Source organism: Astyanax mexicanus, chromosome 23 (assembly GCF_023375975.1).
Source record: "Astyanax mexicanus isolate ESR-SI-001 chromosome 23, AstMex3_surface, whole genome shotgun sequence".
In the NCBI taxonomy this organism is placed as follows: Eukaryota; Metazoa; Chordata; class Actinopteri; order Characiformes; family Acestrorhamphidae; genus Astyanax; species Astyanax mexicanus.
Window position 1 is genome coordinate 28,488,538 of NC_064430.1, and position 15,637 is coordinate 28,504,174.

A 15,637-nucleotide genomic window follows, 5' to 3' on the forward strand; every position below is an offset into this window, starting at 1 on the left:
CAGGTTGTTTTGTGGGAGGCTAACCAAACGAAGTTACATGCAGCTGATAACATTTCATTTTATCAAGCAAGATGAATGACGGACATAAAGCACTATTCGAATTATTCACATGCACGCTGTGTTAATGCAGAAAATCTCTGCAGAGTTGGCTGAGAAAAAACAAGCAACAGGTGAAGCAGAGAGACTTTGCAGGATTATAAAGATAGAAGACAGTGGGTTAATTGATTAAGCATCCTCATATTTTAACACTTTACACTGCGTACATTTTCACACTGCAATATTTCAATAAAGACAGTGTGCTTACAGTGAAAAACCTCTGAGGTTGTTCTGTTACTGTATTTTTTTATTTTATTTTTATTTTTGAGGGTGGGGGGTTGCCCTTGCCCTTTCTTCAGGTTAGAACAACTGCCCTTCAAGATTCCTGTGCACGTCCCTGCGTCCAGGGATTCTAAATTTCAGGGAATTATTGTCTGCAAAGGATTCTCAACAAAGTATTAAAAATTAACATTTTATTTATGGAAAAGCTAACTTGTCCAATTACATTTAAGGCCCTGAAATAAGGAGGCTTTTGAAGAAAACTGGTTGTGATTCCTAAACAGTTCCCCTTGAATTAAACACACCAGTTACTTCTCTCTTTTTTCCATTTCAAATCCAGTGTGTTGGCATGCAGAGCCCAAATCATGAAGATTGCATCACTGTCCAAATTTGCATGGGCCTAACTGTATACATTTTTATTTGCACTGCAAATTGCGTAGTTGTGTTTTTTTTTCTATTTGTTTAAATTGAAATAAATTTTAATTTTTTTTACCTTTCCAGACAATTTTCACAGAATTGGGGAATATTTTTACACAGAGCTCCATTGCACTGAACACTTGAGTATTGAGATTTGCAAGAGATTTTAAAGGAAATGCAGTCATGTGTACAAGGCCTCGGTTCTCACAGGTGGTTTTGAAACTCTGCTGATTAGCTGCGGTTTAAAGAAAAAGTGGCTTCAGATAAAAACTGAACGTTTCAGAAAGCATCACGCATCACAGCGCACAGCCTAAAGCTTTCAGCAGCTTCATGATTATTTTTTAATATCACCCTGAACCCACTCATCAGCACTGCAGTTGGATGGGTACAGAACACAGCATGGTCCTTATATCCCTTCTGATCATTTTGCTTCAGGTGAGTAACTGAAATGAATACTTATTTACTTAATTAATCATTTTATTAGGTCTTTCAAGTGGTTAAAAACAGTATAGTTACAATCCGATTACTGATTACTGATTACTCCTTTAAAAAGTAACTTAGTTACTTTATGGATTTCTTGATTTTAAAAGTAACTAAGTTACTTTATTTACTTTATTAGTTACTTTCAGCAGCTGCAGACACCACCTCCCGCCGCCTTAACATAAACATTATAACCAGTTTTGCCAATACTCCCTTTATTGGAAAATGCATTTTTAACAGCAACAATTTATCTCTAGATATTTAAAGTTGAACTATTTCCTGAAAAAATAAGTTTTTTTTATAAAAAATAAAAGACCATTTCTCTTTTATTAACTAAACATAAATATTTTTTATTATAAAAAAATAAATATAGTCTTTCTTGATTTCACTTAGCATAAATACTTGTTTTTATAAAAATATATAAAATAAAGAAAGTCTTTCTTGACGTGACATATTTAAAACTGTAAAACTGAACATTGAACTTGTTGTTCTCTGCAGGGCAGCAAGGAGTGGTTTTATAAAACAGAACCGTGTATATGGTCGAGGCCAGGGATCACATATATACGGTCTGGGTCTGGACCCAGACGTTCTCCAATCCAGCCCTAAACCGATAAACTACTGAAAAGGATTTAATTTTAAATTCATTTAAAGCGTCAGAACTTTCCTTGTATTTGCGGTATACGCGCTCTGCGGCACAGACCAATCACGTGTGGTGTAAAATCTTCAAACGCTCTCCTCTGCCAATCAGATCTGTGCAGACCGCTGCCCTGGCTAGTGAATTGGGACACGGCCGGGAAAAAAACGCCTTTATAAAGAGATAGGGAGCCCGAGAACTGGCGTAAAAACGAGAACGGGCGGAAACTAAAGACACGCCGAGCGCGAGAGAGAGACGGGAGGAATGTAAAGGTGATGGGGAAGAGAGCGGAGTGAGGTGGAGAGAGAGAGAGAGTAACGCACAGTGACTTGAATAAGTAACTTTAATCTGATTACTGGATTGAAAATAGTAACGCGTTAGATTACTCGTTACTGAAAAAAAGGGTCAGATTACAGACATCACTGGTTAAATAACACAATTCTTTGCTGGCTATATGTTTTTAACAATGTTTTTTTTTTAATTTACAAATTTCAATTATTTATTTAACTTTAGAGAATATCAAGTTGTTTATCTCTTAGAATACTGTATCCACCCTGTCATTTCAGTTTAAACCAATGCCATTTTTTGCTGAAATTGTCCTCCCTGTTACTTTACTGTACAGTGATGTACAGTACAAGAGGCAGAGCACTCGAATAATGACTGATATATATATATATATATATATTGGTATATTGGCCTCTGGAAATGTTTTAACTTATCATATCTTGTACTAAATGGCAGATGTCGGTCAATGGGATCCAGGAGGGGCCTGACCCTGAAAAAGCAGCAACAGTCACAGGTCTGCAGCTTTAACTGTAAAATACTGTATAGTGTTTAAGGTTAATATATCATAACATTTATTGAGAGCATCAACCATCTAATAAATAGTATCCTACGGATGATTAAAAGTATGTAGAACAAAAGAATATTAGAAACATTTAAACTGTGGTCTTTTTTCTGATTGAAGTCCAACCTGGTCCAGTTCTGACGTTTCCAGAATCTTCAGCAGGACTGAAGAGGAGAAAGAGAAGTTGGGTGATTCCACCGCTCAATGTCCCAGAGAACCAAAGAGGCCAATTCCCCAAGGAGATAGCAGTGGTATGTGCACAGTGGCTTGCAAAAGTATTCATAACCCTTGAACTTTTTCACATTTTGTCACCTTACAACCACACACTTTTTTTAAGTGATGAACAAACACAAAATTGTGACGTGAAATGAAAATAATTCATTGTTTTAAATTTTTTTATAAAATAAAAAAGTGTTCATCCCCCTTTACTCTAAAGCCTTACTCTGTTTTCATCCCCCTTTATTTTGCAGTCAATTGCCTTCAGAAGTTAATAAGTTAATAGAGTCCAGATGTATGTAATTTAGCCTTAGTATAAATACAGCTGTTCTATTAAGGCCTTAGTGGTTTGTTAGAGAACACTAGTGAACAAACAGCATCATGAAGACCAAGGAACTCACCAGACAGGTCAGAGATGAAGTTGTGGAGAAGAAATTTAAAGCAGGGATAGTTTATAAAGATATAAAGACATTCCCAACCTTTAAGCATCCCAAGGAGCACTGTTCAATCCATCTTCCAAAAATGGAAGAAGTATTTTACAACTGCAAACCCACCAAGTCATTGGCATGGTCGACACAAACTGACAGATCGAGCAAGGAAAGCACTGGTCAGAAAAGCAGCCAAGAGGTTCATGGTCACTCTGTAGGAGCTGCAGAGATCCACAGCTCAGGCGGAAGAATCTGTCGACAGGACAACTATAAGTTGTGCACTCCACAAAACTGACCTTTGGGGAAGAGTGGCAAGAAGAAAGCCACTGTTTAAAGAAAGACATAAGAAGTGATGTTTGTATAGCAAGCATGTGGAAGAAGGTTCTACGGTCAGATGAAACAAAAGTTGAACTGCTCCTTATCCTAAACACCCCACCCCCACTGTGAAACATGGTGGTGGCAGCATCATGCTGTAGAGATGCTTGTCTTCAGCAGGGAAAGCAGGGAAGCTGGTCAGGGATGATGAAAGGATGGGTGGGGCTAAATACAGGACAATCCTGATAGAAAACCTGGAAGAAAAAAAAGACTTGAGACTGGGAAGGACATTCACCTTCCAGCAAGACAATGACCCTAAACATACAGCCAGAGGTACAGTGGAATTGTTTAGATCAAAGAATATTCATGTGTTAGAATGGTCCAGTCAAAGTCCTGACCTAAATACTACTGAGCTTGTGTGGCGAGACATGAAAACTGCTGTTCACCGACACTCTCCATCCAACCTGGCTGAGCGTGAGCTGTTTTTAAAGAAGAATGAGCAAAAACCTCAATCTCTAGATGCACAAAGTTGGTAGAGACAAAGCCCAAAATACTGGCTCTGGAAAGTATTGTTGAGGTACGGGATTAATACTTTTGCATGTCACACTTAAAAAAAAAATAGATAATTTTCATTCTACTTCACAGTTATGTGCTATTATGTGTTGGTCTGTCACTTAAAATCTCAATACAATACATTTAGGTTTGTGGTTGTTTGGTGACAAAATGTGAAAAAAGTTCAAGGTATGAATACTTTTGCCACTGTAGATGATCTCTAATTTAAACTGCAAGCAAATCTTCTCTATGTACCTGTTCTATTTTGTACTAAACTGTTTAATCTGTATCCAGATCAAGTCTGATTATGTGAAGGAAACTAAGATGATCTACAGCATCAAGGGAGAAGGAGAAGACCAGACTCCAGTGGGGGTTTTCACCATTAATAAAAACAATGGTTCACTCTATGTAACAAAGCCTCTAGACCGGGAGACCAAAGATAAATATGTGGTAAGAGACTTTAGACCTGCTAGTTGAAGTGGAAAAACACTAGACATTAGCTCAGTTCAGTTTATTTTTCACTTAACAATAATTATTATATTTTTTTCCAGTTTAAGTGTCATGCTGTTTCAGCTGATGGTGAGGTTGAGGAAAAACCTATGGAGATTATCATCTATGTAATTGATGCAAATGATAATAAGCCCATCTTCACCCAAAACCCTTTCCTTGGCAGTGTTCCAGAAGCTTCACCTCGAGGTAGCTTCATTTGTTGAGATAAATATCTAATATTTTTATGGCTTTAAATTTAGTTTTTCCTATTCACTTTATAATGTCTCATGAACTTTATTACTCTCTCTCTGAAGAGTTTGAGTTCATGATAGTCAATGCCACCGACTCAGACGATCCTGAAACTGATAATGCAGACATCAGATACACCATCATCAGTCAGGATCCACCACTGCCAGATCCACACATGTTCATCATTAACTCGATTACTGGAGGGATTAGAGTGAACTCTGATGGGCTGGACAGAGAGGTGAGAGCAGAAATCAGGGTTATGAATACTGAGATGATGTGGAATGAGTTAATAAAGCAGATTAATTCATGAACATCATCTCTTCCAGAATTATCCTGAGTACACCTTGCTGATCCAAGCTGCAGATATGATGGGTAATGGCCTCGTCACCACTGGAACAGCTGTTATTACTGTAACTGATAGCAACGACCACGCTCCACAGTTTGAAAAGAAATCGGTAAGATAATATAGTTAGATACATAAAAAATGGTTTATAGTTAATAGGAATCCTTGGATTTATGCATAAATTGGTCATTAAATGATTTTCACAACAATAAACAAACACAGTCTGCTTAAACTAATACCACACAAAAAATTATATGTTTGCATGGTTTTATTGAACACAACATGTTAACATTCCCAGTTAGGGGGGGAAAAGTATGTGAACCTTTGGATTTAATAACTGGTTGATCCTCATTTGGCAGCAAAAACCTCAACCAAATGTTTCCTGTAGTTGCAGATCAGACCTGAACAACAGTCAGGAGGAGTTTTGGATCATTACTCCTCACTAAACTGTTTCAGTTCAGCAATAATATTCTTGGGATATCTGGTGTGAATCGCTCTCTTGAGGTCATGATGCCACAGCATCTCAATTGGGTTCAGGAGGTCAGGACTCCAGAAGGCGTATTCTGTTGATACCGTTCGGTTGTTGATTTATTCTGTTTTGGGTCGTTGTTTTGTTGCATCATCCATCCTCTGTTGAGCTTCAGTTGGTGGACAGATGGTCTTATGTCTTCCTGCTAAATGTCTTGGTAAACTTGGGAATTCATTTTTCCATTGATGACGGCAATCTGTCCAGAACCTGAGGCAGCAAAGCAGCCCCAAACCATGATGCCCCCTCCACCATGTTTTACAGTTGGGATGAGGTTTTGATGACGGTGTGCTGTGCCTTTTTTCTCCACACATAGCGTTGTGTGTTCCTTCCAAACAACTAAATTTTGGTTTCATCTGTCCACAGTATATTTAGCCAGTACTGCTGTGGAACATCCAGGTGTTTTTTTGCAAACTTTAAACGTGCAGCAATGTTTTTTTTGGACAGCACTGGCTTCCTCCGTGGCTTCCTCATTGATTATTCTGCGCTGTGCTCTTGTAGTCATCTTTACAGGACGACCACACCTAGGGAGAGCAGCTCCAGTAACAGTGCTGAACTTTCTCCATTTGTAGAGCGTCTGTCTTACAGTGGACACATGAACATCAAGACTTTTAGAGGTGCTTTTTTAACCCTTTCCAGCTTTACGCAAGTCAACAATTCTTGAACGTAGGTCTTCTTTTCTTTTGTTTGAGGCATGATTCACATCAAGCAATGCTTCTTAACAACAGCAAACTCAAAACTGGTGTGTGTTTTCTATAGGGCAGGGCAGCTTTAACCAACACACCCAATCTCATCACATTCTGGCTAAAATTAGCTTTTAGTAAAGTCATTAGCCTAGGGGTTCACAACCTTTTCCCCCCCTCACTGTGAATGTCAACATTTTGTCTCCAATAAAATCATGTAAACATATGAATTTTATGTGTGGTGTTAGTTTAAGCAGGCTGTTTTTTCTATTGTTGTGTATACATATATAAAGAAACATGTAATATTATAAATCAGATTCAGTGTGTTTATTTTAAATGTGTTTAATTGTGCATTCATGTTAAAATCTGTAATCTATTTGAGAAAATGCCTTCAATTAGTGTGTTTTGGCCTTTCAGTACACTGCATCAGTCCCGGAGAATAAAGTAGGAGCTGTGGTGGTTAAGCTACCAGTGACTGATGGAGATGAACCTCAGTCTCCTGCCTGGATGGCCAAGTTCAGGATCATTTATGGAAACAATGGTGGATTTTTCAGCATTAGCACAGGACCCAACAAACAGGAGGGCATGATTACTACAGACACGGTACTACAGTGTCTAACACTGGCTCACTGACTCCTGGTTTCACTGTTTTTTTTGTTCCATTCAGTTAATTTTTTGTGTGTTATTCTTACAGCCACTGGACTTTGAACAGAACAACAAGTACACTCTGCTGGTGGTCGCTGAGAATGAAGTTCCGTTTGCCAAACCCCTTCGGACATCCACTGCCACAGTCATCGTGAATGTTCAGGATGTGAATGAGGCTCCAGTGTTTGACCCAGTGGAGCAGATCATTTCTAAACCTGAAGATCTGGAAGTTGGTACTGAACTGACCGTTTACACCGCCACTGATCCAGACACAGCGAGGGCTCAGACAGTGACGTAAGATCCTCCTTGTTGGAATTCCCTCATTGGTATTAATAGTTACCTTCTTAGGAACACTGGTACTAATGTGTGATGCTGTTTGCTGTAGATACCGTATATCTAGTGAAGATCCTGCTGGCTGGGTGAGTGTTGACCGAGACACTGGACTGATCAGAGTGAAGAGCCCCATGGACAGAGAGTCTCCTTTTGTGAAAGATGGCAAATATAAAGTTCTGATCTTGGCTGTGGATAATGGTAAGTCAGTTTTCCTGTTCTCTGTCTGAAGGAAATGCTTTAATGGTGCATCATCCTCTTAAAAACCTTCAAAATGTTTTTGCAGATCAAGTTCCAGCTACAGGTACAGGAACCCTTGTGATCGAGCTGCAAGATGTGAATGATAACGCTCCTGTTATTGAAGAGAGGGAGATCACAGTGTGCAATAAGGATCCGGCTCCAGTTCTGCTGTCTGTGACGGATAAGGATGGGCCTGGTTTTGCCGCTCCGTTCACTGTGGAACTCCAGGGAGAGAGCAGGATCCACTGGAACGCCAGAATGAACGAATCCAGTAAGTTTTTCTTTTTGAATGCAAATTGCCTCTAAATTTGGTACTGGTATTAGTTGTTAGTATTGGTTGCAATTGGTACTCAAATACACTATATATGGGCAGTTTTGGGACACCTACTTAAGCTTTAATGACATCCCATTGGAACATTTATAGAAACCCACACCCAGCCCCTCCAGTCCTGCTCCTGCCTTTATGGTTTCTCCTACCTTTTTTTACTTCTTCTACCTCCACTCCTCTTGCACCTGTTTCTTCACTTCCTGGTCATTCTTACTCTTTCCTGCTTGCTTTTTTATCCCAACTTTGCGCCCCCTCCCCACCCTTTTCACTCCCTGCTCCCATGATCCACCTTCCCTTCTCCGTCTTCCAATTCCACCTCCCCTTTCCTCCCCCTCTCAAACACATTACGAGGCAAAAAATTCAAGTTATTAACTCTTGATTAGTTCATCACAGCTGTTAACTGAAAGCCTGAATTCCAGGTGACACTACCTTCACAATCCTTCACCTCATTCTTTACTGTAGGAACTGGAATAATACTCACACTGAAGTCTGCACTGAAAAACGGAGAGCACAGTGTTATTCTGAGGGTTTATGATGCTGACGCCTACGACCAGGATTCCACCATCCAAGCATTTGTCCTTGACTGCACTGGAGTCGTGAATTGCCTTCCATCTCATAATATGTACAATTGTTTCTGCCTGGAGATCTAAATAAATCTTATTTTACTGTATCTAATATTCATATTCACACCTCAAAATGGATAATGTAGCAATGACAATCTTAGTCATCTATTTTTCAATCTGTAATTTCTTTCTGTTCCATGTTTTTTCCTATAGGGAGAGACTATGTAGTTCACTAAGTAGTGGTGAAACATGAGTGAATTCAGACCAGTGTTGTTCCAGTTCAAAGCTTATCTGAACTAGTTCAAGTTGAGTTCATACATGCTTAAAGTGAACAGTTCACATTCAAAGTTCACAATTTTAATTCTGAACTAGTTCAAAGTTCAGTTCATTTTACATTTTTGGTGAGGTATTCAAATAAATACTTTTTTCACACAGCTAGAAATCACTATACGTTCTTTGAAACTGCTGATTGTAGACATTTGCTCATGACACTGTAATTGTGGGTTTCTTACCAGGTGATGAAAATGTTCATAAGGAGAATCGGTTTCTGTATCTGTGCATCACTTCCACTAGACATTTTTTATATAGCGCTTTCTCTCACTCCCGTCATTGGTCTCTCTCTCTCTCTCTCTCTCTCTGTATCTCTCTCTCTCTCTCTCTCTCTCTCTCTTTCATCAAATAATTTACTAGTTTACTTGGAATAAACCCTGTAATACTGTTGATATGCTGAACATCAGCTGGTTTTATCTGAAGCCCACTGTAACAATCTGGCAACCCTGGTGGCTTGCTGTCTGCTCTGTTTTTTCGGCTGTTAGCTGCTTAGTAGTGACACTCAATTCTCAGGACACGATCAGCTCACATAGTAAGCAGCGATGTTGAAATAAGCATAGCAAGCAGCTTTTTTCTCTTAATTAATAAAATAATTTGAAAACTGCTTTTTTATATACTCAGGTTGTTTTTGAGTGTCATTACAGTTTGTTTGATAACCTAAAACATGTAAATCAAGGATTCTTGAGATGAGGGACAAAATATGTCCGAGAGATTAAACTCATTGTAATTCTTAAAATGTGTTTAAAAAATGACAAATAATTAGATTATAAACAATAAAACAAGAACATATTTATACCACAAAATGTGAATTAATGTTTTTTTACACATATTTTATTTTACATCACCTAGTGTGCTGCCTGAACCTAAAATACCCTTGTCCGAAAGCAAGTTTCATGACTTTACAATACTTAATTGTTAAAAGTAAAATAAAACAAACACAATAGCTACTGTTATCATGTTTTTTAAGTAATTATTCTTCCTGTTTGGTGGACGTGCCATAAGGCCACTACTCTGGTAAGTAAATATTTCTTATATTTTGCCTTAATTATCTTCTTTTACAAAACCAGCTATGTCACAACCATAGAGTGTCAACTCCAAAATTCAAGGTTTATGTGATTTCATTAAGAAATAAATGTTTGGTCTAACTTTATTGTTGAGGCCACAAGCAGCTGGTGATAAACAAGATGGCTTCTGCAAAGAAATCACGTGTTATGGCGAAAAATGTAAGATTTCGTCAACTCCGTAAGACTCCATCAGACGTCAACTCCATAGGAAATTTTGTAATGAGGACCTTTTCAATCGGTTGTTGCCAGGTATTTAAATTCATGCCATGATACAAGATGAGTTCATGATTTTTTTTTTCCAAAGGCGGAATTAATAAACATTCTTATTGTTTTTCTCCATGATCTGTATATTTGATGAGTTTATGGACTATTCAAGAGATCTGATATGCCTACTGCCAAGTTCCTGTTTTTAAAGTGGGTGTGAGTGCAAAGTAAGGATTGATATTAATTAGCCTTTTATCCTGAAATGTTACAGTTGATAAGTTTAGATTTTGAAGTTCAATGGTCATGTTAAATGAAGTTATCTCCAGTTCTCTTCTAATGCATCAACAGTTTGTCAACTCCATAAGATGAGTTTTCTTTTCCTTTTTGTTTTTAAAAAGACATTTTATAACATTGTCTCAGATTATCTCAATAAAAACACTGCTTTTCCTAAATAAATTTGTAATTTCTGTGTTGCTGACTATCATTGTTTGTTTTTGAGATTTAAAATAAATGTGTAAATGTATATTTCCCCAGTTATAATAATCAGCAGCTTGATAATATATATATATTTTTAAAGTAATAGTATTAGTTTAATAACATGGATTAAATAACACAGATTAAAATAACATCCAGTAGTCAAAATAATTGCAATAAATTTATTCAAAATACAATACAATATTTTTATGTTTCTTAGTGTCTTACGGTGTTGACAAAATCCCAGGCTTGTCCACCAAACATGAAAAAAAAATGTTACAAATGTTAAACCTGGGAGATTGTATTTTCACAGCATCAAAAGGCCAACACCTAGGACAACTATAATATATAAATATATTTAGTAAAAATTAACATTTTATTTTTAGAAATTAAAAACCCATTGTGTCTCTTGTCTCAAGAATCCCTGAAATATAAGTAAGTCAAAAAAGCAAAACCTAAAGAAAGGGTGCAAATACTTTTCACAGCACTGTAGTCGTGCAGTTTCTCAGAAACACTTAAAACAACATTTATTTATAAGATTATGATAAGCATCAGATTCTTCTGAGGACACAGAAGATGACGTCTGATTTGCTGATAACTGTGCAAAACTGTGAGACTGAAACGACTTCAGTTCTGTGAGCTGAGAGGGTGAATTTAACTCTGCTGATAAGATGAACAGGAAATGACTAAAGACCACAAACAGTGTCACACATTAAATTTGACTTTTACCAGGGTCTTCATATTCTCCAGCACAGGGCTGCTGCTCTTATTAATGCTTTCCTGATCTGGATCCTTGCCTCCCTCAATTTGTTTAGAGCTGCATTTGGGTAATCATACCTACCCAACAAACCACTTGAGGTGCCACAGCAACTACTAGGTGACAACCAACTGAGACACCATAGCAACCAAATGGGATACCATAGCAACGCAAACGACTGATTGCAGTTGTTGCTGCTAAAGGGTGGTGCAATCAGTTATTATTTATTATTTAGGGGCAAACACTTTTTCACACACACAGGACCATGTATGTTTAATAAAAAACATTTAAAAACTGCATTTTACTGTGTTTACTTGTGTTGTCATTGACTAGTGTTGAAATTAGTTTGATGCTCTGAAATATTTAAGAGTGACAAACATGCAACAAAAAAAAAAATGAATAGGGAAACACTTACATAGGGCCTGTACATAGTACATAGTAAAAATAAAAGTACCCATCTAAAAATCTACTCGAGTAAAAGTAAAAAAGTACTCAATTTAAAATGTACTTTGAGTAAAAGTTACATAGTTACTTTTAATTATTTGATGTAAAAAAAAGTACAACAAATCATAAGTTAAATTGTTTTTAATTAACTATTATTTCACATAATAATTTGGACCTTTCAGGCAGTATTTATTCAGACCACCCTATAAAACTTTTCAAGAACAAGTGGCATAGGTTTCTATAATCCAATTTTTTTCTTTACTTTAAAAAATACAGTTTAAAGTCACCTATACGACCATAACTTTTGTTATGGTCGTATATGTGACTATAAACTGTATTTTTAGTTTTACAGTTCATTGTTATATTTTAACTTGCCGTTGCTATGCTGTAACTGCTATTTAAATGTTTTTTTTAACATTCAAGCAGATTGTTTAATGATAAAAATACTTACAACCACATGCTTTCTCAGGTTTGATGTGGAAGTTTTGAAAGCTGACAGCTCAGTCCGGCGGGGCACATTTTGTATTGCATGAGGACGTTATTGCCTCTAATTCCGCGCGCAAACATCCATGCGCCGGCACATCCACGCCAATTAATATATATTTTTTAATTCAGACAACTGTTTTTTTCCCAGCATTTTATTTTTTACTCAGCAATCAGAGGTTTTTCAATGTAGCAAAGTAGATTACTTGTGTCAAAATGTACTTGAGTAAAAGTAAAATTACCAATATTAAAAACTACTTTAAAAATGACAAATTACTCATAAAATCTACTTCATTACAGTAACTTGAGTAAAACACTGACTGGTTTATTTCATGTTAAGCCCCAAAACACCCTCATTATTTTTTTAAGAGAATTAGTTCATGCATTTTGCGTGTTTCGAGTCAAGCAGTTTTGCGTCTTCACAATGACACCAAAGACACACAGACACACTCTTAATCAAGCTGTGCAGTGCACATGCTTGACGGCTCACCTATAGATCGCAAAAATAGGACTCTTACGGTTGGGTCCAAAATATTCAGATGCAGCTGTATAAGAGCTTGAATTATAAATTTTTTCTTTGTACAGTAAACCATGTGAATCATATAAAACAACTGTTCTGTATGTGCAAGATCAGGGTTTGCACTTCTTGCAAGTGCAGGTTAATCAAATCTAAATTAATCAAGTATTTCACAGTTTTGTAATTTTCAGAGAGGAACTAACAGAACAGAGGTGGGTTTCCCCGAAAACTATCAATCTTTGCGAATATCGAACGAACTAACAAATGACGTAAGTAAAGAATGAGCCAGTTCTGCGAGTGTTTTCCAAAGAGCTTCGCAAAGCGAAAATTAAAAAATGAGGTTAAAGAACGTCTTTGTTGACTCCTCGACCGAAACAGCGCGCTCAATCGATCCACAAACATCTATTCAACACTGCCAATATGCAGTATTTATTCACTATTACACCCTAAAAACGTAGAAATGTGTTGTAATCATCAACATTATACATATTTTGATATTTAAGTTACAAAAGGATGTACTTTGGCATTAATACAATACCCCTAAAGATACATATGACTAAATAAATAATTAAATTGTAATTCTTTAAAAACATTAAACGTTTTTTTAATAAATTGTTTAATGTTTTTAAATAGATTGTAGCATTAATATAGTTATTTTTGTTTATTAATTTAGTCATATGTGTTATTACGTATGTTCCTTTTCCTTTTTCTTAGCATCTTGAAAGAGTTTCTGGAGGTGCTGAACAATAGTTGCTGTTTTTAGCTGTGAAGCTCAAATCACCATCTCAATTAGGTTTAGGTCAGGGGATTGTGAAGGCCATGCATCTTTTTGTTTACTAGATAATATTTTAATATTAATCTGCAATGTAGAAAGTAAATTACATTTAAAAAAAAAAACATTGAACATTGAAGTTTTTGACAGATGAACGGCAACAATGTTGGTTAGAAGCACCTGATTGTGAAATAATATTAAATATCACCCGCACACTCAACACAGAGTCCCCTTTACAATGCGTGTAGGTGTGATTAAAGACACCGCGGGCGTCCCCTGCACCGGATCTACAGTACCAGGGATTTTCCCAATAGCATGGAAACATATAGTGTTGTGCTGTAATTCCCGGCCTGTGTATAGGTGCGTGTATGGCACAGTAACAGCCTGGTTACAGAATGCACAGGCTTGGACTATGAGCATCATCTGCAGGAATTCATTGATTGCGTTCATTGCAGCATTAATAAAGAGCTCTACCTGGATTTAATGATTTATTTATGGGTTTAATTTAAATATGCCCAGTTAGACTACAAGCTACAGATAAAATGTGGCATTATAATATAATATAATATAATATAATATAATATTATGTAGATTCAACCACGGAAATAATATTTTTTCTCCCTCAAAATTGGCGGTCCCTGGTGTTTAAGGTGGTGAACTGCAAGCAAAATGCCATTTAAGGATAACGTTAAGAATAAGGACTGGGTGAGAGCACTCGTTAATCTGCGAGCGAGTTTACGTAGTACTTTAGTTACGCACGGGTTTGGGACACTCTCTTTACTTAATGATCAATCTTAAGTACAATTTTACCAAGTTCTTAGCGTTACGAAGCTTTCGGGAAACCCACCCCAGATCTGGAGGCTGGAAACATTTACACCACTGATAACTTTCTAACTGTGACCTTTTCTCACAAGAGCACAGCAGCCGATCAGTCCATGGTGAAACATAAAGGTCTATGTTCTCCTGCTGAGGGTGAGTAAATGCTGAGGTTAACACTGCTAAACAGTCTGCAGTTTCTGTGTTTAACCCTCCTGCTATCCTCACAATTAGTAATACACTTTATTTTTTGGATCAATATGATCCTAGCAATTTAAACCATCAGAAAATTATAGATAGTTAAACATGTTAGCAGAGTTAACTCACCAGTTTTTTTTATATTATTTACTACTATCAGTAGTTCTGGCATTATATGCGTTTAATTAGTATTATATAAGTATTCTAAGTATTGTGGTGTTAAGTCAGGGCCTAAAGTTAAGTAACATTTAGATAAAGATTGTACCATGTATTATTACCATACAAATATAGTTTAGTATGTGTAATATATTGAGATTTCTTATGTATTATGCCAATAAAACAGCCTTAATAAAACAGACAATGAAGCTGAACTCAATGGCAACTCAATGGCAACCATTTTTTCAGAGACTTTAAAACTGAATGGGGTCAAATTGACCCCAAATATAATAGGAGGGTTAATTACATAATATTATATTTATATTAGTGCTGTCAGTTTATTTTCTCATATTTCTTCATTTTTTATACTGTAAGAATATTGAAGGGTAGTGTAATTTGTCATGTATGGCAGGCATCATTTTAAGCATTATGGCTTTTTACTCACTATTTTGTTTACAACGTTTGTATTGTTAATAGTTTTTGTATTATGTGATGACTAATATAAAAAGAACAGCAATGCCGTTAATATTAATTAGCAGGAAAAAAAATCATGGATGATCACACGCCATCAAACCAAACTGAACTGCATGATTTTTTGCACTAGTAAAGGCATAACATTATCTAAAAGCAGTGTGTAAGACTGGTGGAGGAGAACATGATGCCAAGTTGCATGGAAATTGTGGTTAAAACCAGGGTTATTCCACCAAATACTGATTTCTGAACTATTAAAACGTAATGAATATGAACTTATTTTCTTTGCATTATTCGAGCTCTGAAAGCTCTGCATCTTTTTTGTTATTTCAGCCATTTATCATTTTCTGC

At 36.6% G+C, this 15,637-nt stretch overlaps 1 protein-coding gene across 7 annotated transcripts in view; it reads left to right on the top strand.

Annotated features, from left to right (window-relative positions):
• The window catches only part of LOC103023785 (B-cadherin), a 169,547-nt gene that overhangs the window by 35,262 nt on the left and 118,648 nt on the right, over positions 1 to 15,637 (top strand). For 2 of the 7 annotated variants that reach the window (XM_049471038.1, XM_049471034.1), the window contains exon 6: positions 5,008 to 5,180. The exons of 4 other annotated variants lie outside the window; for them this stretch is intronic. In XM_049471038.1, coding sequence (XP_049326995.1) covers positions 5,008 to 5,180 — 173 coding nt within the window. Of the gene's footprint in view, positions 1 to 5,007; positions 5,181 to 5,268; positions 5,398 to 6,911; positions 7,098 to 7,188; positions 7,434 to 15,637 lie in introns of all 7 variants that reach the window. One more of the 7 variants, XM_049471036.1, reaches the window with a different exon arrangement.